The sequence below is a fragment of the Leuciscus leuciscus genome (assembly GCF_965113295.1).
Source record: "Leuciscus leuciscus genome assembly, chromosome: 3".
Classification (NCBI taxonomy): Eukaryota; Metazoa; Chordata; class Actinopteri; order Cypriniformes; family Leuciscidae; genus Leuciscus; species Leuciscus leuciscus.
The window spans coordinates 33589979-33617290 of NC_138727.1; the positions used below are offsets into that span (position 1 = coordinate 33589979).

At 37.1% G+C, this 27312-nt stretch overlaps 1 protein-coding gene across 1 annotated transcript in view; it reads left to right on the forward strand.

The window, feature by feature from the left end:
• The window catches only part of dhrsx (dehydrogenase/reductase (SDR family) X-linked), a 72963-nt gene that overhangs the window by 39437 nt on the left and 6214 nt on the right, over positions 1 to 27312 (forward strand). Inside the window, exons 5-7 of the mRNA XM_082164053.1 lie at positions 16300 to 16401; positions 19544 to 19751; positions 25068 to 25275. Of these exons, the coding sequence (XP_082020179.1) occupies positions 16300 to 16401; positions 19544 to 19751; positions 25068 to 25275 (518 nt within the window). The remainder of the gene's footprint in view (positions 1 to 16299; positions 16402 to 19543; positions 19752 to 25067; positions 25276 to 27312) is intronic.

Here is a 27312-nt window from a genome sequence, read left to right on the forward strand (position 1 = left end):
CCTTCTAAGATGTACTGCCCAATCTGCATCTTCCATCTACATTTTCAGAGACCTGTTGGAGTCCGACTCGACTGACAAAACCCTGCATCTCAGCCAGAGCTGTCACTTACCCAGGAGTTATTCTCTATCAGTCTTCCTCTCTCAGGAGCCCGTGTCTGATTTACTGGCAGCATTTGAAAATGGAGAAGAGGGGAAATGTCTTTGTTGGTACTTGAAAATGGAGGTATGCCAATCACAATGGCCTCCAGCTGGCACTGTACCTCTGGTGCCAAGATTACCTCATTACCACACTCTTTGGCACATCCAAACTGAAAATGGTAACAGAAAGAGCAAATAAGGATGAGACGGGTATATTCCGTGGTGGGTCGTATCCCGAGACTAACTCGCCTCTTAGCAGACCTGTTGGTCAGGTGCCATCAGGAAACAGCACTCAGGAGTTCTGCATGGGCTCTTGTGCTCATTAGTGCTGCTCGGATTCTTAATCGGAACAGAACATCTGCAGGCATTCCTGTCCAGCAGCTCTTCTAAAGGCACGCCAGCGATCAATCATGCCAGGACAGACAGCTCACGAAGGGCTTTGAGAAAGTCTGGAATGAAAAGCATAGAGTGTAAATACACAGACAGAACTTGCCATCGTAGAGTTTCTTAAGGTTTTGATTTTTGGAAAACATCAGGATTATTGGTTCTTGTCTCGCTTCAGGTTCAGGCACAATCGAAAATAGGGTGATTTATTTAGTCCTCTTTTCAAGAACAAAACTAAGACCTCTTTAAGTGGACTGGACATGGACCAAAAAGTGTTACTTTAATATTAAATTGAATATTTGAGTATAGGCCTGTTAAATTATTGATGGTATTGATAAGATTAATTAAAAATGTACAAAAGTGTATAAAAGTGTAGTAAAACTAAACAAAGTACATTTTGATGTTAAAATACACTACAGTTCAGGAATTTGGGGTCAGTATTCTTTTTTTAAAAGAAATTATTATTTTTATTCAATACATTTATGATGTTCTATTTGAAATAAATTCTGTTCCTCTGAAATTTCTGTTTATGAAAGAAAGTTATCACCGTTTTAACAAAAATATTAAGCAGCAAAACTGTTTTCAACATTGATAATAATAAGAAATGTTTTCGGAGAACCAAATAAGCGTATTTGAAAGATTTCTGAAGGATCGTGTGTCACTGAAGACTGAAATGTTGTCTGCTGAAAATGTAGCTTTGCCATCACAGGAGCTGTTAGCTTGCTTTTTTCGGCTTTTAATAAATTTTAACTTAGTATAGATAGCATAAACACACATTCAAACTACATTTTTGACTGACAACATGTTTAATTTGGGAGCAAGGATATGATGACATCAACTTTAGGAGATTTTGGATGGATTCTAGGAACTGCAGCCTACTTCTTTATAGTAGATCTAGATGGTTTCCTTTGCAATTTTAAGAATCTTTTTCCTAGGGCTGGACAATAATTCAATATATATCGCAATATAATTTTTTTCAATAACGGTGATATGATTTTTAAACACATTTCCGATGTTTCAATATACATTACAGCATTGGCTACATTTATATGCAACCAAATAATCCATTAGTAATCGGATTGACGGCTCAATCGGACTAAAAAGAAGCCCGAAAGGGGTGGTTTATTCCTTTTCTAATCCGATCAAGAGAACATGTAAACACTTGATCGGATTGAAAACCGAAACTGAAAGGACTGCGCATGTGCAAAGACGTAGAAATAGCGTAATGACGTATGACGCATGAACGAGCTGTTCTTCCTGTTGAATAAAGTGTCAAATAAATGAGTGGCCTGTCATTCTAAAATTCTCCTCCTTTCACTCAGCGTCTGTGAAGTGGAGCAAGACAACGCCCCACCAATCCTTGTTCTTTCGGATTCTCATCCACAGCCGGTTTTGGGCGCGGGCGCTTTTTTTACAGTCTATGGCGGGGAGGGGCATTTTTACTGCGTAATAAATATAAGCAGCACGGCACAACGGTTCATATGTCCATTGTCTCCAAATTATGACCAGAAATGGATACATATTAAGTCTGCTGTGCTGTTTAAAACAGATAAATAATCAATTTAGGAGAATAGTTATTATGTGCAAACAGCGGGAAACTGTATATTCATGCAGTGTGCGTATGTCAAAAAATAAATTCCGATTTAAAGCTTGGACACAAAAAATCCCAGGATGTCTTTCAAAAGAGTAGGGGTGTAACACTGGCCAAATTTGCCCAGGGTCCATCATGGCCTCCTAATCATCCCTATATACTCATTGGCTTCATAACTCTGTCTTCTCTCCACCAATAAGCTGGTGTTTGGTGGGCGTTCTATGGGCGCAATATGGCTGCCGTCGCATAATCCAGGTGGATGCTGCACATTTGTGGTGGTTGAGGAGATCCCCCTCTTCTATGTAAAGCGCTTTGAGTGCCAAGAAAAGCGCTATATAAATGTAATGAATTATTATTATTATTATTATTATTATTATTATAAGTCAGCTGTTATTGTCGTGTCAGAGACCTGGATAAATTTAGCTATTCCAGATTTAACTTGAATTTTTCTAGAATATACACTGCATCGGCAGGATCGCAAGGGCAGCGGGGGAGGAGGAGTTGCACTGTATGTCTACAACAACAAATAAAAGCAACTGACTCATTTAGAAGATGATGAACAGGAAGCTCTATGGGTCTGATTACGATCCAATCGTCTTCATCTAGGGTTAAGTTGTATTGTTCCTGTGCTGTGCATTCCACCACGTTCTTCAGCAACGGCCTAACCTGATGCTAACTACACAATTCTTGGATCCCTGTCTTGGCAACATTGAATGCAACTACCAGCAAGCCACAATTGTCATACTTGGAGACACAAATAGATATAGGCCTAAGTCTGAAACCATCTGTAGCAGACATGGATTGAAACAAGTAGTGTCTGGATCAACCAGAAAGGCCAGTCATCTTGATTCAATCTTTACTTACTTTGGTCCCACGTATGTGTCACCTGAGCATTTTCCCCCTGTTGGCTCCTCTGACCATCAGACTATCATGTTGAATGCTGGGAAATCGCCCTCCAATCCTATTCAACACATCTTCTGCAGAAAACACACCCCTGAGATTAATTAGGCTACTGACCCTGAGGCAATGGTTAGTGCCTTTACTTCCACTGGGTCAAAACTGTTCCATTAAAGAAAGTTTACATTACAAAATAATGACAAGCCTTGGATGACCATGCAAATTAAAGATATGATAAAAGAGAGGCAGCATGCATTTTACTAAACTTGCCATATGAATCTAAAATCAGTTAAGAATGATAAAATAAATAAATAAAAATACTACAAGAACGAAGTGGAAGAACTGTGCTGTACTAAGCCAAAACAGTTGTTTAAGTCTGTGAAGGCATTAATGGGGATGGGAAGGAGATTGGAGAGATGTTGTGTCTCAGGATTATAACATCTTGCAACATGAGTGTGATACCTTTGCTTAGCATTTTGCTTCAGTGTGATCAAGTGATCCACACTTCTCCCTCTGAAGATGATGTTATTCACAAGCTGTCAAAGTGGTAGAATACCTCCCCTGAGTATTGGGCAAGTTAAAGCTAGACTTTGCAAAATGAATGCAGCGAAGGCTGCTGGTCCTGACTGTACTCCTCCTTGGGTCTTAAAGACCTTTCATGAAGAACTGGCACCTGTGTCATGTGATATCTTTAACACATGCATTCAACATAATATTTTTTCAAAGTATTGGAAGGAGGCTATGGTCAAAGCTGTTCCTAAAAAAACAAAGCCCAGTTTTCCAGAAGATTACTGCCAGATTTCATTAATCAGGAATCCTCAGAGATGCCATTCTGGACAATACAATCACTTGCGCCATCACAAAATGGCTTCATAGCGAACGGAACAACTGACACTACCCTAAATCAGATTCTTCAATACTGGCAAGAAGAATTTAATAACAACCCCAAAATGGACATTCATGTGGTTTTTGTTCATTTTACTCTTGCCTTTCACACAATTGAGCAGTGTCAATTGCTTCATGCTCTGGCTGACATGCATGTCAAACGCCCGGTTGGCTCATTGTGAGGAGTTATCTGAGTAACAGAGAGCAAAGGGTGAAACAGGGTTCCTGTGTGTCTAACTCATATCCAATTCCAGCTGGTGTTCCCCAGGGGGGACTTTTATTCCCTCTGTTCTTCCTTATCTGTATAAACAATCTGGATCCATGTCTGGCTCCCTCAGTATTCATAGTTTTGGAAATATGTTGATGATCTAACAATCACTGAGCTTCTAATGGGATCCCTACCTGGCCTAATCCAGAAGGCATTGGATTCAGTGGCAGAATGGGGTCAGGAATTTTCACTGGCTATGAATGGGGCTAAGATCATGGATATGGTAATTAGTGCCAGGAAAAAACAACATCCCCTCTCTTCCTTCTCCTGTAATTTCTGGACATGCAATCAATACATTTTCTTCATTTAAACTGCTTGGAGTTCAAATATCATCTGATCTGTCATGGGATGCGCACATTAAGTATATGATCTCCAAGACATTGCAAAGAGGGTCTCCCATGAAGTAGAGTCATTCTTGCCTTATTTTTTTCACGGCTTGACTATTGTAACTCTCTTTATATAGGAGTTAGCCAGACAGCACTACTGCGGTTGCAGGCAGTCCAGAATGCGGCCGCTAGACTGTTGACAAGTTCTCGCAAATATGAGCATATTACACCAATTTTATCTTCACTTAAGTGGTTGCCGGTTAGCCTGGTTAAAACCAGACCATTCTCAGTAGTAACTGAGTTATGGTCTGGCAAAGCTTCATTAATAACTCATTTCCAAAGGGGCGTAACCAACGGACGTCGCTCAAATGCCTCTGGGCGCAATTGGATATACCTAAAACCAATCAGAGCGATCGTCATCGTGTAAAGCCCTATGCTGCGTCCCAATTCTCCCTAAGTTACACTACGCCATAAAAGTATGTACTCTTTTTGTGAAGAAAAGGTATTTACTTTTGAATGTGTAGCAAAAAAGTAGGCAAGCTTTGGGACATACTACTTCGTCATCTTTATCGGACGGATCTGTCGCGTGCATCCTGTCACGTATACTGCCCTGTCAATCATCTTGTCACAGTTAAAATCCTCTATTAAATCTAATTTAATTTCCTACCGTTTCGGAGAGAAATGTAGTAGCACGTTCATCTGCCAGTGGGTCTTTCATGGAGACTGTGCTCATGTGTTTGCAATTTGAATATAATAATGCATTTAAAAGTTGGTGCGCTTCACCAACGGACGTCGCTCAAATGCCTCTAGGCGCAATTGGATTGACCTAAAACCAATCAGAGCGATTGTCATCGTGTAAAGCCCGCCCCAACGTTTCTGATTGGTGCCGCGATTTCGAGGGATTAGAAATGGGCTTGAATGAGCTCTTTGCCAGACTACTTGCAGAGCAAATCTAAATTTGCCGGAAGTTGTCTGGGTTTTCCCAGGCTAGGTTGCCGGTGCGTTTCAGAATCGAATATAAACTTTTATTATTTGTTTTTAAATCATTAAATGGCTTTGCGCCACCGTACCTTACTGGCCTACTAAAACGGCACACATCTGCTAGATCTCTTAGGTCCTCTGATCAATTGCTCTCGACTATTCCCAGATCCAGACTGAAACTAAGGGGTGATCGGGCTTTTTCTGTCGCTTTACCTAAATTGTGGAACATATTACCATTGCATATCAGAATGGCTCCAACAATATCCATTTTTAAAACTTGGTTAAAATCTCATTTGCTATCCCGGGCTTTTAATCTCGATTAGGTGCTGAGGCATGTTTTACTTTTAATTTGTGTCTCCTTAGGCTATTTGTATGTATGTTATTGTTGTACTATTTTTCTTCTTCTAAACGTTCTTTGTATGATTAGTATTTTATTTAAGTTCTTTTTACAGCACTTTGGGCAACTGTTGTTGTATTAGATTGGGCTTTATAAATAAAGAAAGAAAGAGAAGAGAGGGTTCAAAATCATTGCTGTCAGAGAATAGGTATTCCGACTTCTTCTCTCCCCTTATTGAGTGAGTGGCACATTGAGGCCACCATACATACCCTTACGAACATACTCAAGGACAGTTCACTGCCATTGCACAGTTTCTTGCCTGTGGCTCCAATATCTACTTATTCAATTAGTTGAAACGGAAATATGTTGTGCCAAGGAGTAAAACAAATGAAAACAGTAAAACAGCTCTAACTAACTGTTTGCATAAATACAAATCATACTCGGGCCACCTCTTGCTTTGGTGCATTGATATGTCAATTCATGCCAACTGTTATAAGACCTTGGAACTAACCAAGTGTGAAAACACCCTTTAGATCAGGGGTACCTGATCCTGTTCCTGGAGATCTACCTACCTATCTGCAAAGTTTAGCTCTAACCCTGATAAAACACTTATGAATCAGCTAATTAAGGTCTCCAGGAGCACTTTATAATTATAGACAGGTGTGTTAAGCAGAGCTGAACTTTGCAGGAAGGTTATAGGAATAGGAATTGGGCACCCCTGCTTTAGATGTCTGTATTGACAATGTTGTTGTGGAAAAGACCTGAAGCCTGAAACACAGCAAATTTTGTGAGGGAGACAATGTAGAGCTATCGTACACGGGACTGCTATGCAAGTCATCCTTTTCGCCTCACACCATAAACTGCCTTTTAAATATGCACAACACACAGAGAGAAACCTAAGGGAGTACACAATACATCATTAGGGTTCTGCCCCATGAACATGTCCTGATATACCCCCCACCTCCCCCCAAAGACTCATTCGTACACACTCAGCTGTATCGCACCCCGCTGCCCTTTTATTCCATGAGTCATTTTACACAATGTCACCACAGAGAGACATCACTCTTACTGTTTATATCCCCTCTGTTTAATACTCTTTCGGCCCAGTGTCATAAATTCAAATCATTTAATGTGTGTGAAGGGTGCAGCTAGGAAAGTCAATATGTTTCCATCCAAAGTTGTGAATTTAAGTTGCAAAGCATAAAACATTTGAGAATAAAGCATTTCCATCCAGTGAGTCAAAGAGAACAAAAACGTTAATTCCTGATAAACTGGTGATAAATATCACTAAGAAAAGTAGGAGAAACATAATCATTTTCGTATATAATAAATTACTTGCGTCTCAGAGCACGCAGACGAAACGCAATAATGTGTTATCTAGCTTTCGGAGGCAGATGCTGCTGTTTGGAGTCGTGCAAGACAGTTCTGGAAGGTAATTATACTGAACCACTTTGGCTACGTTCAGACTGTCTGTCCAAATCCGATTATTTGTGTATCCAATTGGAATCTGATCTAAAATTATTGACGTCCACACTGTGTATCGCAAATGTTCAGATCCGATTTGTGTGTCCATGCTAATCTTTAGTTTTCCGGAATATCTGAATTGGTTTCTATGGCAATGACTTTATGATGGTAGGCATACGTCAAAAACAATAACAACCGCAACATGGAGGGGTTTGCAATTGCAATACAGATGTTGTCTTATTTACAGCATGACAATGTGTAGCTGCCGCGCTGGACTACTGCGTCTTAAGCAACAGCAGAAACATAGAGGCTGGTATGCACTGCTTTATTCCGTGCTGTCGTCTCCGACGGTTTCAAAACATGTCTCCATTACATATACAAAACATATTGTCATTTTCTGCTCGTCTGGCACTTTGCAACAACACACCCTTGTTTCAGCAGCGACTTTCAGCATGTTTCCTATAACAGCGTGTGACGATTACGTTTTATGTGCGTGAGAAAGTCACATAAACCACTCGAAAACCGATCAGAGCGGTCAGACTGAAATGGATTTTCAGAAATGCATATTTTGCGTGATTTTTTGCCGTTGACACTAATCTGATCGGATTTCAATCGGATATGCAAAAAAATCGGATTTGGACTGACAGTGTGAACATAGCCTTTAATAAAAGACTCAACCAAAATGGCATTTCAGATGCAACGAGATTGGTCCTCTGGTTAGTCTAGTTGTTGTCCCATCGCAATCACATGATTTTTTGATGCGCATTGAGGAATTTATACGATAAATGTGTTTCCATCGTAGTTTATGCAAGTTTTGTTATCAGATAACATTTTTTTCAAACTTTATGTATATCTTGCCGTTTCCATCCACCAGTTTTGCAGGTGGATCAAAATGCACCAAATGCAAAATGCACCAAAATGTGCATAAAAATAGGTGGATGGAAACATAGCTTATGATTTTTACAGCATTCTCATGAAGCTAGACTATAATGTAGGACAAATTGACATTTTATGACTTGGTAAGGCTACAATTGCTGCATGGTTTTATTAAAGTTTAATATTTTAAACAACATTTCCCCAATAGTTTAAATTAAGCCACCAAATACTATACAATCTTACTAACTGTTAAAAACCATTGTGCTCTCCCTAGATTTTCCAATTAAGTAAACTACAAGTGTAACTATTAAAGTGCCTCTTGAATGACAACATGTTTAAGTTAGCATGATACAGAAGTTGTGATAGCCTTTTCATCCCTATTGTCGCATATATCTGAGGGAAACAGCTACTCGACCAAGAAAAAAATCTTTGTTGTTTGCTATTGCTGTGATCTCATGTGAGTGACAGCTTGTCCTGCCCAACACATTATCAGAGAAAGGAAGAGATGTCATTGCAAGAGGGAAGAGAAATTATTTTGATTAAAGATTACAAGGGCACATGAATTTGGTTCCACTTTATTTCGATAGTCCACTTTAGACATTCTACTAACTATAAGTAACTTTGCAACTACATGTCAACTAACTCTCATTAGAGCATTAGTAGGCTGCAGTAGACTGTCAGTAGACTGTTCGGTTATGGTTAGGTGTTATGGTTTGAGTTAGTAGAATAAGTTGCCTTTTAGTTGCCAAGTTACTTATAGTCAGTAGAATATCTGTTGGGGGTCAAAATAAAGTGATTTTTTTATTTTATTTTTAACCAGATATTAAGCATACAGTCTACTAATATTCTAATGACAGTTAGTTGACATGTAGTTGCAAAGTTACTTATAGTTAGTAGAATGTCTAAAGTGGACTATCGAAATAAAGTGTTACCATGAAGTTTTAAGAAATGATATGCACGGATAAATCATTTATAATAAACACTGCAGTATTCCATAAAAATAAGAATTGCCCATTTAGATTTTATAGTGACTTTAAGCAACAATTAAGGGGTTAGTTCACCGAAAATTTTTAATTCTGTCAGTAATTACTCACCCTCATGTTGTTCCAACCCCGTAAGACTTTCGTTCATCTTCGGAACAGAAATTAAGATATTTTTGAAGAAATATGAGAGCTGTCTCACTCCTTCATAGGCTGCTAGGTAATGATATCGGACATCCCAGAAATGTTAGTAAAGACATCGTTAAAATAGTCAAAGTGACTACACGTAGGCTCACTATTGTCTGGTCATGTGTGTGATGCTGGCCAATAGTGAGCCTATGTTCTGACGTAGAACCCAGAAGCGCTGTACTGTCACACTATGTGAACTCACTCAGAGGCCCACACTGAAGAAAATGAATAGTTGAATAACATTTTTGTTTGTTTTTGCGCACAAAAAGTATTCTCGTCGCTTGATAAACTTAAGGTTGAGCCACTGTAGTCACTTGAACTATTTTAACAATGTCTTTACTAACTTTTCTGGGATGGCAGATATCGATTACCTAGCAGCCTATGAAGGAGTGATCCAGCTCTCAGATTTCATCAAAAATATCTTAATTTGTGTTCCGAAGATGAATGGAAGTCTTACGGGGTTGGAACAACATGAGGGTGAGTTATTACTGACAGAATTTTCATTTTTGGGTGAACTAACCCTTTAAAGTCAAAGTCACGATGTAACAGAAGTAGCAACAAGGGTTGTGCCGATGGACGATATCATCGTCCATCGTGATGGTTGACCGACATCACGATGGTGAGCCACCATCGTGATGCCACGCCCCCCACCCTGTCAGACCAGCCCAGTCTCATGGCAGTTCGTGTTCGTGTTCGTGTGTACACCAGTGGTTGGGAACCTGCCGCAAGGTCTCTCACCCTTTACCAACGAACAATAAAAAAATTAAGACGTGCGTGTTCAGTGCTGTTCGCGAGTGTCACGAGTCACCACAGCAATCAACTAACCGCTTACGTTTCTGTGGTAACCTAACAGTTACAGCTCCTGCACTGGGATTCAAGCAGCTGCTGCTTGTTTAAGGTGATGGATGACGAAAATCATTTTAGAACAGCAGCGAAAATGTAAAAGTAGGCTATATAAACTTTAATATATCCTTTTATTGAAACGGGTGCTTTGCTGTTCAAAGAGACATTTCGAAACATTTCACCCGCTGGCCGCTGGTACTTTCACTTTTGCCGCAGAGACCCTTTATGTCCTATAAATGTGTCGTATTGTTGATAATCCTCGCAGATTTCAGTTGACGATTCTGTTTAAAGTTATTAATAATAAAACATGAATGAATGAGAAAGAAAAGAGCAGGATGTGCTTTATATTGAAAATAAATATTAAAAGCGCGATAAGTCGCGAAAGAGAACTGAATTCTACTGACAGGATGCTGTGCGCGCGCTCCGAACGCAACACGGAGAAGTAGTCTTTGTCTTCGGTTGCGAGCGTAAACGGCCAAATAAACATATAAATATTTCAAAATGCCAAGCCGAGTATTGCTGTGGCGTAAACAGTAGAAGTAGCTACACTCTCTCTCTCTCTCTCTCTCTCTCTCTCTGTTCGTGATGGTCAGCGCGATTCCGTAGCACCCCCCCCACCCAACGATATCATCGTCCATCGCGATGTTTTACTGTAAACATCGTCAACTGCCAATTTAGGGGACATCGCCCAACCCTAGTAGCAACAGATCTTTTCTTCCATATTTTAACATACATCCAAGTGAAACATGTAGACAGGGTCTTGTTTCAATCCTCTAGTTGTTGATTGGATGGAGGCAGATCTCAATGCGAGCTAGCAGTCAATTGTAAAAAGAAGCGGGTTTATGCGCCGGACAAAAATTGCAAGGACAAAAAATGTAAAAGAATAAAATGTATGCATGAATGAAGTGTTCACAATAAGATCAATAACATGCATTTAGAAAATGGATAGGTTAAATTTCCAATGAAACTATAAATTCACCCAAAAACAAGCATTTTAACCAAGACTAGTCTAATATAGGTTGTCCTTTTTGCTATTTTAAGTTGTCGGAGAACACTCTTTTATTTGGCGATGAATGAGTGTTTTTTGTAATCAAGGGTTGCTAGTCAGAATGGCATTTCACACTCTAAACTGGGGTAGTGTCGGACGATTAATGTAATGTAGTGGGTAATTGCTGTAATTGTGTAACTATAATTAGTTTAATTATGCGGTTGAGTACTCAGCACTGGAAAGCTGCACTCTGTGCCAAAGGAACAGATACTCACATTTTATCACTGGTATAAGAGCTTCACTTCTAAGTCACCAATGAAATAGTATATAATTGTAAATATTAATGGGAAGGCCAGAGAGACAATATTTTTCTGTTTGTATGATAAATAGGTCTGATGCAGCAAGGGCCTATTATCTCCCGTTTCCATCTGCGGTTTCCATACTGCCATCAGAATCTCTGTTCATTGCACCTGGTTTTCTCATCCCTCCTGCCATCCCGTTTACGCCCTTCCCTTCATTATTTTTCTGGGCTGATCTCATGGATTGATAGTGTTTGGTTCAAGTGCACTGTAAGGGGACCAAAGGCCATTCCATCCTAACAACCAATTTCGATCAGCCAGAGATGGGCTATAAACCTTAAAGGTGTGGTGCTGTTTATCACAGTAATTCTCAAAAATGAAGAGGCCTTGAGGATTAGAGAGGTTTTCATGAGGCAGGGTTAGATTAACTGCTTGACTTTTTGTTAATACCTCCTAGCTAAGTTCTGAGTTATATTGTATCACATGAATAATTTTTGTTTGCCATAACTGGATGTGCAAAGATGCGGACTGACAGACATAATTAGAAACTGATTTTTTTATTAATTTTTGTTAATTTTTGTTTTTAACATCATTGTTTTATGTAGTTTATTTAGGGCCCTGGGAAATCCATTTTATCTTTTTCTACCAAATTTTTCACTTTATTTTTCTGGAATCCATGTTTTTTGTTTTATTTTTTAATTTTTTTAGGTCTAACAGTAATTCAGGTACAGAAATTGAATAATCAAACGTAAAATAACATTGCATAATCTTCACTGTATGAATTAAATGTAGATCAATCCTTGTTAAAGCTACAGTTATTCAGTCAAGATCATATAGGCCTAGTGATTTTTTTTCTTCTTTGATTAACTTTAATGACACAGGTGGCAGCAGGTTGGTTATATTAGGCATCTGTCACTTTAAGACGGGATGCAAGATATTGCATCCAATATTTTGACACACATTGGCACCCGGGGTGGCCAATCCGATGTAACGGGTGTCTGGTGCCAACCTGGACACCCCATTGGCTACATCACTGGATGACAGACATGTCTGTTGAGCATTGCAGTGAATGCAGTGATCTCATCAATTCAACTTTATATCTGCTGTCTCACAAATGCTTTCTTCAAAACTAACAGCTCGAACACGATGTAAATAAGATTCATTGTACAGTATAGACAGCGTCATTGATTATAATGGGAGTTTTGTTGACTCGCGCTGTGTGATTGACAGCTCCAGCGATTATAAAGGGAGCATTCTTTGATCGCTTTCTGTATATAATTGAATCCCAATTTAGATAACAGCATTTTGTGGCATTACTGTCGGGTCCATATCGTACAGTAAAAGTATGTTTGTAAAGCCTGCGCCAAAATTGCGACTGATTTACCAAAGAATCCACAATGAAATGTACCGAACAAACAAATAAAGCTCTACTTGGACATTCACATAGTTGAAAACAAACTTTCCTAGCATTATGATCCCTTGGAAAGTAATGTTATTTTTAGTCCAGTGATCCTGTATCTCTCTTCTCTCCTTCTCATCTCACTTACACGCCAGTGGGTGGAGCCAAAGAAGCGATGATGCCTCAATCTGATTCTGCAGAGGTGGTCTTTTGGCACACTATGACATAATAATGTGACAATCAGAAACGAGTTGTTTTCTGAGCTTGGTTTCATTAAAAGCTGTTTGGACTAACAAGGACATTTTGAGTTCTGAAACTTACAGGGTGTTTTAATAGTACAATAATCACTTATATGTTTCTCAATTCATGACTTCTTTAAAGTAAAATACGTGTACATTTTTGATAGTAATGTATTAATAATCTCAGTGGTAGAGTGACTTCATCAGAAAAGCAAAGGCAGTGTGCGTGATCTAATAAATTGCAGCAGTGTGTGAGTGATGGCAAAATTTGAAACATTTAGTCCTTTAATTTGAAATTTATTTGATTTTAGGTTCATACAACAAGACCAAAACAGATTAATTCAAATTAATTATTTTTTGTTTGAAAATATTTAATTGTTGATTTAATTTAGACATTTTAGCTAGTCCAAAAGTTGATTCAATTTAGTGGAATTTCAGCTGGAATTTAATTTAATGTTTTCACAAACTAATGGAATGATAAAAACTCAAATGTAATAATGATCTAATTGGAGTTGCAGTCATTATAAGATTATCACAATTCTGTTGGCTTTTTTCTTTTCTTTTTTCATACCATCTATTTTTGACGACTATGGGCCACCTCTAACTCTGGTTGACTCTGTTTTGATAGGAAAGTAAAGGTGAACGCTTTGTCATAGTTAACCTTGCCTCACCTCACTATAATTCAGGGAGGGGGAAAAAATGAACAAAATACCAGGATTTGCATAACATGACAACGAAAGCTGATTGAAGCAGTGATGTGCATATGACTAGAGTATTTTAATGTAGCTTCTCATTTTAATAAGCCGAAAGCCCAAAGGGCTCTTTGAGGTAAACACAACAGCATTCTGAATCACATTAGAGCAACAAAAAGCTTGGGTTTCAAGGCTTATAGGGTTACTTTGCTTATCAACAAAATGCCAAAATAAAAACCTGAAGGGTTTTCTACCTTGTCAAATTTATACCCTAAACTTGGACATGTTCTGGCACATTTATCAACATCAGGCTAAACATGTTAATAAAAAAGAACTGCATTAGCTTTATCACTGCTCTTTTAGAAGGCCTTCTGTGTACATTTCTTGGTCTCCACCCCGGCAGGCATGTAATGGTCTAATTCTCACTTGGGAGCCATTATTAGCTCAAAGGTTAGTTCCGTCAGACTGAATGAATGATATGCCTAATTAAAATTGATGGAGAACAAGAACAGGAATGATGAGTGGGCAAAACTCTAGCTTCTGTTTCCACGATTGGGATTGTGACCCCGTTAAACAGAGATATGAAGACGCATCAAATTATTTAGATTAGGACTTCCATATGAGCCTGTTCATTCAAAATGGAGATGCCAAATTTAAAGCAAGTTAATTAGTGTTACATCAAAGAAACATGACAGATTGATAACTTGACGTTTCAAGATTAGTAACATAAAATATATACATTTAAAATGGGCAGAACTTGATATTAAGTTAAGATGTACTTTGTAGTGAGCTGTATTGTCAAGACTATCGATTAAGAGAGTTATAGTCTTTAATTCAGTAGCATTTAAATTTAGTTGCACTGTCTGGTTCAGCTAGATATTATTGTTTTGTTTTGTTTTTTTGGAAGTAAACTTGGAGCTGATTTTTGGGCAATTATAGTAATTTTGTTGGTTTCAAATGTTTATCTTAAAATAAGCGATCATTGAAACACTGCCAGGTCATTTGGGATGATGGGAAAAATGTCCTTTTGACCTTGCCGTGAGTGTTTGTGAGTGGAATAATTTGCATGCTTTGAAATTCGACTAATTGAACGTGCTTTGATGTACAGACCAACAGAAAAATGTTATTAAATGAACTACGGCATGCATGAGAACACTGGATGAATCAACAGAGAATTTAGCCTCCAACTATTTGAAACCAACCCCTCTAAAACAAGCTGACAAGCTGAGTTTACTTGTTTTATTTGAGGAGGACAAATGCGTTTGACTATTATGAACTACATATGTAAATATACTGCATTCAGTATGGCATTTAATGCTGTTGTTATGTTGAATACGCTATTGCTGTGATGTGTAAGTGCTTGAACCGATTTGTATCCAGAAAATGACTTGTTCAGCTGATGAAATGAAGACCTTTCTAAGAGGCCTCATATTATTGGATGATTCAGTATTTCCATTTGCATGCTTGTGCCGTCCTTGAGCAGTTCATTTTTTGTGCTTACCAGGCTGTGTGCTTTTCTGAATTGAATTGAATTGAATTGAATATGCCTTTTAAATTCCAATTCATTTACTGTTTTTGTATTGGTTGATTTTGCGTGGAGCAAACAAGATGCATAAGTGCAATTCAGATTTTAATGTAAGGCAGTAAAATTGAAGTGAAATTCAGGGAAACAAGGAAATTCCTCTTTTTTTATAAGAAATGCTAAAGTTTTCAAAACAAATTCAATATTTTAGCTTGACAAAGCCTACATTTTGAAGAAAGTCTGTAAAGGGATAGTTCACCCAAAAAAATTAAAATAATTCTGTAATTATTTACTATCATGTCGTTCTAAACCTGTCTTTCTTCTGTGAAAAAAAATAAAAAAAAAAAGATATATATATATATATATATATATATTGGGAAATGTCTCTGCACTTTTTGTTTGTTTGTTTTGTTTTTTACAATGGAGGCCAATAGTAACCAAATCTGTTTAGTTATCTTCTTTTGTTTTGTAGAAGAAAGCAAGGCATACAGGCTTGAAACAACATGAGGTGAGTAAATAATGGCAGAAGTGTTATTTTTTGGGTGAACTATTCCTTTAAGTTTGAAGGGTTATATTGTTGAATTTGTTTGAATTGCAGTTTAGTATATTCACCTTCCAGCTTTTCAGAATTCCTACTTTAAAGGGATAGTTCATCCAAAAATGAAAATTACCCCATGATTTACTCACCCTCAAACCCTTCCTAGGTGTATATGACTTTCTTCTTTCAGACAAATACAATCAGAGTTATATTACAAAATGTCCTGGCTCTTCCAAGCTTTTTAATGGCAGTGAATGGAGGATGATTTTTTGAAGCCAAAAAAGGTGCATCCATCCATGATAAAAGTAATCAATTCGGGTCCATGGGGTTAATAAAGGCCTTCTGAAGCGAAGCGATGCGTTTGGAAGATAAAACATTTTCGGTTGAACTATCCCTTTATTTTTCTGCATTTGCTCTCATAGGTGCTGCTTTAGTACTGATTTTGTAATCTGTTTGCTTTCAGTGGAGTTCATGTACCTGGATTTGGCCTCTTTGACATCTGTGCGGCAGTTTGTCCAGAGATATAAAGCCACAGGTTTGCCACTACACGTCCTTGTCAATAATGGTATGTAAATTCCTGAATTCCTCTTAAGCAATTTTCCCCCGACCACAGCGATGGGGCTGTATTATTTGTTGTTATTGTCATATTTGCAGTGTCTAACATTTTTAAATGTTTGTTTATATTTCATATTTTGTATTTTCATATTTATTTATTTAATGATTTAAAGAATTCTTATTAACAATAAACACAATTTTACAGCATTTATTACATTAGGTTAATATACATTTTTATATTGTATAGATAGATTTCACATTATATGTATTAAAACTAATGTATAATGAACAAATATTAAATTACAATACAAGTTGCAAAATTGCTGTTCATTGTTAGTTAATGATACCTAATGCATTAACTTGTAAAGTCTTAACTGTAAAGTGTTACCCATTTATAATACAGTGCCCTCCACAATTATTGAACCCCCTGGTAAATATGATCAAAATTGGCTGTAAAAAATAAATCTGCATCGATTATCCTTGTGATCTTTCATTCAAAAAATGTGCAAAATTCTAACCTTTCATTGAAGTAAAAGAATTGAAAGTGGGGGGAAAATCACATTATGAAATAAATGTTTTTCTCCAAAACACATTGGCCACAATTATTGAAACCCTTTTATTAAATACTTTTTGCAATCTCCTTTTGCCAAGATAACAGCTCTGAGTCTTCTCCTATAATGCCTGATGAGTTTGGAGAATAACTGACAAGAGATCAGAGACCATTCCTCCACACAGAATCTCTCCAGATCCTTCAGATTCCCAGATCCATGTTGGTGCTTCTCCTCTTCAGTTCAGCCCACTCATCAGGTCAGGGGACTGAGACGGTCATGGCAGAAGCTTCATTTTGTGCTCCACAACAAATTTTTGTTTTGATTTTGATGTTTGTTTTGGACCGTTGTCCTGATGGAAGATCCAACCACGGCCCATTATAAGATTTCTAGCAGAAGGCGTCAGGTTTTGATTTTTTATCTGTTGATATTTGATAGAATCCACGATGCCATGTGTCTGAACAAGAAGTCCAGGACCTCCAGCAGAAAAATATGCCCACAACATTAAAGATCCAGTGGTATATTAAATTGTACACATGGGGTACTTTTTATCCTTGTGTTCACCAAACCCATCTAGTGTGTTTGCTGCCAAAAAGCTCTGTTTTAGTCTCATCTGACCACAGAACCCTGTGTTGTTTGAAGATCCAGTCGTGTCTGACAATTAAATTTGCTGGGATTTGTTTTTGGATGAGCGAGGAGGGTTTTTTTTAAACCCTCCCAAACAACATGTGGGGATGTAGGGGTTGTTTGATATTTTTTTTTTTAGGCTTTCTGACCCTAAGACTGAACTAATCTCTGCAATTCTCCATCTGTGATCCTTGGAGAGTCTTTGGCCACTCAAACTTTCATACTCGCCGTGCATTAAGACAGTATAGACACCGTCCTCTTCCTGGCAGATTTGTAACATCTTTAGTTGGTTATAACTTCTTAATTATTGCCCTGATGGTCAAAATGGGGATTTTCAATTCTTTAGCTATTGTCTTACAGCCACTTTCTAGTTTGTGATGCTCAACAATCTTTTGCTACTCATCAGAACTGTATTCTGTGGTTTTACTCATTGTGATGGATGATTAAGGGGATTTGGCCTTTGTGTTTCCTCATATTTAAACTCCTGTGAAACACGAAGTCATAGCTGGACAGTTTCATGTTCCTAGTCACCCTGGTGTACTAAAAAAGGTAAATATTAATGGGAATATACTTCAGAGATATTTTACTTGTAAAAAATTCTAGGGGTTTCAATAATTGTGGCCAACATGTTTTGGAGAAAAACATTTATTTCATAATGTGATTTCCCCCCACTTTCAATTCTTTTACTTCAATGAAAGGTTAGAATTTTGCACATTTTTTGAATTAAAGATCACAAGGATAATCGATGCAGATTTATTTTTTACAGCCAATTTTGATCATATTTACCAGGGGGTTCAATAATTGTGGAGGGCACTGTATATATGTTCTCTCCTATAAACGGGCTTAAAATCTCTTGCCTCCTCCTAAGCTCGCTCTGTTGGACATGTCTGGTCTGTGTCCTGAGGGCCTTAGGGGTTGTTTGTTTTAACTGAATGATTTTTATTTAGAAGCCTTCCCGAGGGAATGCCTCAAAATGACAGGAACAGTCAAACACTGTCCTCTCCCTAACCGAGAGAATTAATAATTCACGCTCCCCTTTTCCTGTTTGTTCTCTATGGCGTACACCCCTCCCTTCTGATGCCAGCTGATGGGTCATCATATTTGTGTCACCCCGTTAAGGGTCTAACGATGCCGAAAGGTCAACGCTTGACCCCTCTAGTGCTCTGGCTGGACAGGACACTGCATGTGTCTGAGGAAGAGTCGAGGGACATTGATTCTCTCTTCAGAGAACATGGATCGATAAAATTAGGATTCGTTAGGTTCAACTTTCCAGTGTGAGTGTAATTAAAAAACGTACTGTTTAATGTTCATTTAATATGCTGAGGACATTTTTATAATCCTGATTTTTGTTTTCTCCAGCGAACTGAGCTGTAATTCTGTTAAGAGCAAAATAATGATGAAACATGTTTTCAAGAGCAGAGGCTTATTCCCGCATGAATGCTGGTGCTCAGTCTCGGCCAGGGTTTTAAACCAGATTACATCCATTTAATATTGGGATTCACCAACTTTAATTATCTTGTGGTCGCTCTTTATAAAGACATAGAAGTGCATTTTTGTAGAAGGGAATGTTTATGTGTGAATGTGACGCATGATGATCTTCACATCTTTTCATTTTCTTCTCAGCGAGAACATGAATTAAACAGAAAGAGGCACATTAAGAACTTTAATGGAGGAAATGGTTATTGGCTTGTTCAGTTTCATATGAAGACATCTCTGATATCATTCTCTGTGTGTGTTAAAAGCCGTTCAAAAAGATGTGAATCAATAAACCAGCAATACTTAATTCACGGTATTCAGAGAGCTGCATGCAGTACAATGTTCTCCGAGCGCATTTTCATTGCTTTTCAAAACAGTGACTCAGAATGAGTAATTTTTATGGTGTGAATACTTGATCAAGCATAGTAGGATTCTTCCTGGTGTCCTGCATATTCTGTTTGTTCATAATATATCAGCAATGATGTTCCTTTATGTATGCAGCTGGTGTTATGCTTGTTCCGGAGAGGAGAACAGAGGATGGATTCGAGCTACACTTTGGGCTAAACTACCTGGGCCATTTCCTGTTGGCCAACCTGTTGCTAGATGTCCTGAGGAAGTCAGGCAAACCTGGGAAATGTTCCCGAATAGTAATTATGTCTTCAGCCACCCATTATGGAGGAAGATTAACTCTGGATGACTTGCAGGGAAGGTTAGAGCTTTACTGTATTACACTTGAGGTTCTTTTCTTACCTCAAGCCTTTTTGTGAATGGAAGGGATGAATTGAGGCATAATTGAATAGATGAAGATTTAATTTTCCTACTTGTTTTTTAAAATCAAATTTTATTCCGTATTGTTTGGCACCACTGCTGAATCTAGTTCTACATGCAAAAGTCATCCAATTTTTATGTTCTATTTTTGCAGTCTGAATTCTGAATTTAGTCTGAATTGTCTACTCTGACTGCACACACAAACAAAAACATACAACATAGCAGTGATGGAGTACTCGAGTCCTGGACTCGGACTCGAGTCCGACTCGAGTCCCTATTCTCTGGACTCGAGTCCGACTCGAGACTCTATTCTCAGGACTCGTGACTGTCTTGGACTCGCGGACTGATGACTCGTTCTTGGACTCGGACTCGAGGATATAAAATCGGACTTGAGCATTCATCAAATGAATGACGTTGGATGAAGTTTCTGACTAAATAGGATTTAAAATTTGATATAAGATGTTACACTTTTCCTGTTTTGGGCTCCAAGACCGGACGGGATCTCTTTTTTTCCTGCATATATGAACGAGCAGAGAGAAAGCCCCAGCCGCGCGCGCGCTCTCACCGTCTTCAAACAACACGAGCGGTGCTCCCTCCTCACGCATATTAATCAAAATCAATTGACACGATAGTAAAAGGTCGGAAGACCGAAGTTTCACGTAGATCATTCAGAGATTTTTTTCTCCTGAATTACCGCGAGGTGTGAATTGTGCTGAAAAAAAACAAAAACGTTTGCCTTATCTTCTCTGAAAAGCGTTCCGCACATTCAGCTGACATTAGCCACAATTTCAATAAACGAAAAGACCTATCTAGTGATGAAATGTTTTCTGTGTTGACACAAATCTTGTCCTGTCCTAAACTGCCGAGATAATCACACAAGGCGTGCCGTATAGGCTACACGTCCATTAATGACACGTCCGATTCGCGAACTAATGACTCCTTTGAACGATTCACTTTAATGAATGGTTAAAACAACTGACCATCTGTCCAACAACGAACTCACGAGACGTCTGAATCGGTGTATAACAAATCGGTAACACTTTACAATATGTTCCATTTATTAAACTCTAGTTAACTACATTAGTTAACATTTAGGCTACTATTAATAAACTGCACTTCTAGCATTGTTAATGTTAATTTCAACATTTAGCCTACTAATAGCCTACATTATTGAAATCAAATTTTTTTTTTATATTTATTTATATTGTATTTATTATTTATAATTGTCAACACAGTGGTGTCATTTTTGTTTAATGTAGGCCCTCTTTTATAATTATATCAGCTCTTTAAAGGTGCCAGAGTAGAGAAATGTTGGCAGTCTTGAAATATAACATAGACTCAACCTTGATGACTCGACTCGGACTCGAACACTGGGGACTCGAGACTCGACTCGGACTCGAACTCAGGTAATGGTGACTCGACTCGGACTCGACTCGGTCTCTTCTTTGGTGACTCGGACTTGGACTCGGACTCGAACACGGGGACTCGAGACTTGACTCGGACTCGACAATTGGTGACTCGACTACAACACTGCAACATAGTCATTGTAGTCATATTAAAAAAAAACATTATGTTCTTTTTCAAACAATACACTCACTGAATCCACCGGTTACTGAATTAAGATCCCCCTTTTCATTACTCATTCACAACTGAGAACTGTTACCGTGTTGTTTGTGCTGTGGACTATATTATGAAATGTGGTTTGTGAGACTTAATCCGCATAATTACCTACTTGTTAAATTATAATAATTAAAAAAAAATTGACACCTTTAAAAAAACAGTATTGTTCAAACAAAAAAGAAAAAAGTTTTTGAGGGGGTGAATTATTATTATTATTCTTTTTTTAGTCTATTTAGCTTATTCTAATGCTTGTTTTGTCTTGTTATAATTCATTTTAAGTTATAATGAGGCACACTAGTGGACCCCAGCCCCCTGGTTGAGAACCTCTGGCATAAACAGAGTTGTGTAAGAAAAATGAATATATTAGTTATATTAGGTATATTGCATGATATATCAGTAAAATCGTAGGTGGAGTTTCACTTTGTGCATCGAGTGGTAAAAAAAAAAAAGCCTAAAGGCTTCTTGTGTGCAAATATGAAAACAATAGGCTATAAAAAATATTACAACACTTTTACTCAAAGGATACAAAATAAAAGCTTACTTGATGCAGAAGTAGCTGTTTTCTCCCCCAACTTGCTTAGATTTCAACTATCTGATAGTTTTGCAATCAAACATTCATATTGTACAGTTGGCCTACTATTTAGCTTGACTGCTTGCAAAGGGGGAACAAAAAAAGAAGTAGTGTAAATTGCCACGAACTGCAACACTTTTAAACTCTGGAAAAGAATGTATGTGAAAACTTTAAAATATATGACCATTATAGATTTCAATATTGTTTCAATATGTAAAATAATTTAGCCATAATTTCATACCTCTGCACATTAAAGTAATAAGATTAGATAAAAGTGTGTTGGTTTTTTTCACCACTTAGACTAATGCTGCATTCACACCATGTTGTAATTACCGTAGTTTCAAGATAACAACACATGACTGTGAATTATGCGTTTCTGTGGCAACACTATCAGCGCCTAAATTAATCTACAAGCTCTATAAGGATGTGAACGCTTTTTACAAGTTGAAATCTCGTAATTACTTGAACACACCTTAAACAATTATCCACCACAAAACTCCAGCTTATAGCTATAATGGTTATTGCTGTTTGTTTGTTTTTTTCAATAAATATTGGCTATTAAATGCTCATATACATTTTAATTATATTTGCCATCACCACTCTGTGACGATGGGTGGCTGAAATGAAGGCGCACGACGATGTAAACAAAACAAAATAGTGTTTTAATTGTAAATGCAAACAAGGAAACATGCAGGAGATAAACTTGGAGACACGGAATAGAACAACCACTCCAACATAGACGTAAAACAATCCAGGACAAAGAATTGACAGAAACTGAGGGCAGAGTACTTAAGTACAGAGGGCAAACAAAGGAGCTAATGAGTTCATTAACAAGGGACAGGTGATTGAGATTAATCAATGAAACACTTGGAAAACTGGGTCAACGGAAAATGAGCGAAACAGAAAGTGAACACAATGAAAACAAAGACAAAACATAACCCTGACACACTCACTTAAACTGTTAAATGTTCTTCATTTTTAGCAGATCTCAAACTGAATGTCCATTCATACGGTACATTATAATGTTGTGATGCCTAAATAATTGCTTTTAGTTTATTTATTTTTTAAATGATATATAGAATATAAAATATATAATTTTAACAATTTATTACCAAGTATAGAGTATTGGGCCATTTATCAGTGGAAATAATATTGACCTGGAATTGTAATATTGGTGCATCCCTAACATTCTTAAAAGACGAAAATCTCGATTCTCATATTAAACACAGATCTTCCTGTAGTGCAGATCAGTCCATACTGTCCTATTTATTCCTCAAAATATTGCCACTGTTCTAACCTATTTTTCTCAGGACTGCTTTTATTGCTTTTCAATCTTGAGTGTCCTCATCCGTTACTGCAGTAATGTACTGCAACTATTCAAGGACACAGTTGCTATAACATGCAGTGTGATTCAGAGCACTGTTTTATTGATTGACTGAATTCTGCAAAGCCTCCTGGGAGGCAGAAAGGGGGCGGTTATGAGTGTTACAATAAATACTGACAAACAACAAATCTAATACAGCAAACAAGGTGCCCGCTTGCAACTGATGGTGAGTTCTTGTCACGCTGTATGTTAAGTGTGTGTGGTTGGCTCATGCTGTGGGTTGGCACAGAAGATTCCTAATAAATATGTCCTTCAAGGTGAGAGAGGAAGGGGTGGGCGCAAAGACATGCTGGTATAAATAACGGATAAATGAAGCAGCTGAATGATTAGACATGGATTCTTCATTCTAGGGCATTCTAGGACTTCGAAACATGCATAGAAAGACAAGATCTTTTAATCAATTTATGGTTTGTTAATGTGAATATAGCAATTAGGCACCAATGCCGGTAAAATTTCACAATTCTTGATGCTAATTTCAATACCACAACTAAAAGTGATATGCTGTTGAACAAATTATTTTATTAGTTAAATGTTAAAATACATATTGGCCTGGTTTCACAGACAGGACATCGATTCAGCCAGGAGTAGGCCTTAGTTAAATTAGGACATTTAAGTAGCTTTTATAAACATGCTTTAGAAAAAAAACAAAGAATCTGCAGCGGTCACATGGTACAAGTAGGAGCTCTAAGAAAATTCCCTGCTTAACATTTGAAATTACGAGCTCTACGAGGATGTGAACGCTTTTAACAAGTTGAAATCTCGTGATTATGACATTTCAAAGTGCAATGTTTTGAAAACTATGCCTTTACCGTCTACATGTAAACAACAAAAATGTGAATTTGTGAAAACGGTGACATCATACGTATGTATATTACATGTTCACACATGTGTTACATGTTCGCAGGGTATTTCTTGTCAAAGTGACATCGCCAACTACTGGCCTGGCACGCAAAATCAAGCCTTTTTAGTCATTTTCGCAGATCCGCGTGGATCATCTGTTTTTAGTACATTGTTGTCGTGTTTGTTTTGTTTATTATTTTTTGCTGTTTGTTTTCTTTAATCAATATTGGCTATTTAATTGTAAAATTTACCAGTTTTTACATTTCAATTATTTGCCATCATCTACCACGCACTTAAACTGTTAAATGTTCTTCATTTTTAGTCTATTTAAAACTGAATGTCCATTCAGTACATTATAATGTTGTGATGCCCAAATTCCAATTTCCAGTCGTTATTGTTAATTAAAACTAAAACTATATATATATATATCTAAATAAAAAAAAATTCATTGAAATGGAGCTAAAAAAAAAAAAATTTATATATTAGATTAAAAAAAAGCTATATAGAAATATTATAAAAAAACTGACAAAAAGCACATAACACAAAAATTACTAAAACTTTAATATCAAAATGAAAATGAAATGAAAATAATTCAAAATACTAATAAACACTGTAATAGTAAGTAATACCAAATAACGCTGGTTTAATGTTGACTAAGATTCACTGCTGTTCTGAATGATCTGACTTGAAGCAACAACACATCAACAGGCACATTCTTGTCAAAATGGGTTTGCGAACACAAATTACAGTAAACAACACATTAATGGCTGTTGACACCAAAATAGCTGCATAACTATGCTCAAGGCCTCTTTCTTTTTTCTCCCGTTGTCTCTCTTCCTCAGGATGTGTTATAGTGCCCATGGTGCATATGCCCAGAGTAAACTGGCCCTGCTGCTGTTCTCCTACCACCTGCAGGACCGGTTGTGGGTCAAAGGAGACCCTGTAACGGTTAATGCAGTGGACCCAGGCATGGTGGACACAGCCCTGTATGACAATCTGTGTGGCCCGGCCCAGCTAGCCAAGAAGCCTTTCGCTAAACTGCTCTTTAGGGTAAGGGAAATCATTTTGCCCTCTATAAAATCTCATTAGTCAAGTTTACTGGAGGATAATAATTGCCTGTGCATGGACTGCCTTATTTTATTTCAATCGCTTACCAAACTTTAGAAAGTCAGCCAAACTAGGTCTGAGTCACTAGTGTGATGATTTATTCAGGCACCTGTCTGTGCTTGGGAGAGAATTCTTGAGGCTTCAGTTTTCACTTGTGTTTGGGTTAATTTTTTGTGCCACTGCTATTGAGAAGACAGAGATAGGACATGAAATATACAGCTTTTAAGTGGTTGAATAAAAAAAATATATAGAAAAAGAAACCCATCAAATATTTTCATATTATGTGTCATAACTGTTAATTGAACAATATTATAAAGCTGTGCTATTTTGTTTAAAAAAATAAAACGCACTATAAACTAAAAACAAAAGTTGTATCAAGGATGTTGTAATAGCCATTGATGCTATTTAGGCTAAATATATAAACAAATGCTTGCGTGATAATGCAAAGTATGAAATATATAAATAAATACTATTATTTTGAGATGAATAGTTGATGAGAAAGTCTATAATAGAGTTGGGACAAGTATTAGTTTAGTATTATTGAGATACAATTATAGTTTTTATTCATATTTTGAATACATTTTTGTTTTTATATGTTCCATTTTCATTTGAGTAAAAAAAAAAAAAAATGTTTTAGTTTTTTCTATCTTGATGTAGTTTTTATTCATTTTTATTTTAGCTCTAGTTTTAATTATTTTAGTACACCAAGTTAAACTACATGAAAATAAGAAATGCCATAAGCTGAAATAAAACAAGTGAAATATTTGTTTATATTGTATTTTATTTCAGTAAACGTTTGTTTCATTTCAAGTAACAAATTTATTTATTTATTTATTTTATTTTAGTAACTATAATAACCCTGGGTGGGTTATTATACGAAAGCCCTTTTAATTTTTGCCTAATCTTTCTCATTAAGTAAGTGCTATATGATTGCAAAAGTAATCTAAAATGTAAAATTAGGCAGAAGCAAGCAACCACAATTAAATATCAGCTGATAAATATCCTGTATTGAATGATACTGTTAAAATAAATAACTAATATTATTTAAAATGATAACTGTTATTACTTATTGGTCCAATATGAAATTGCCTGCTTTTGCATCTAAAACGCATTCAGTTTCATGAGTTCATGAATATTCTCCTTTAGATACGGCATGTCAGTGACAAAGGCTGTTGTGAAAGGTGCTCTGTTGAATGACAACACTTTATGACAAACCCACCTGCCCCAATATGTTGCAATAAGGTATTGTGACAGTGCGGTGTATCCTGGGAGACACTGTTTTCACTCTCTCTTTTCTTCTTTTCCATCCGTCTGTCTCACCCAATCTCTTGGAATTCGTCTTGAAATCGAAAGGTTTGGAGCCGCTATGTCAGGGTGAACAATAATTGGATTTATCTTGTCTCTTTGCTTCAAAGGTGTGTGTGTGTGTGTGTGTGTGTGTGTGTGTGTGTGTGTGTGTGTGTGTGTGTGTGTGTGTGTGTGTGTGTGTGTGTGTGTGTGTGTGTGTGTGTGTGTGTGTGTGTGTGTGTGTGTGTGTGTGTTAATCAGACGTGATTCTTTCATCTTCTTTTAGAATATGTTACACCTCTTGAATTTCAGATTAGTGAAAGAAAATGGTGGCAAGAATGAAAAAATGAAAATAAAGTAATATAGTATACAATTACAAATATACAAATATGTATATGGTATTTCTAGATGTTTAATGTGGTTTCATGTTATGCTATATATTATGCCACCTATACAATAAATACCCATCTGTTTTTGCTCAGTGATGTGCAGTTGTCTCAAAATGATCAAAATTGCTACCATTTTTTTCCCCAGGCTGTTTTACTGTCATCCCATAAATTCAGCCGAGTTTGTGCTGCTAAAAGAGCATTAGAGATGAGCAAACATCTATTGCAAACAGCAGCATATGATTGTGTTGAACACTCTGTCAGAACATTATATAATAAATTATGTATGAACAACTCTCTTTGGTTA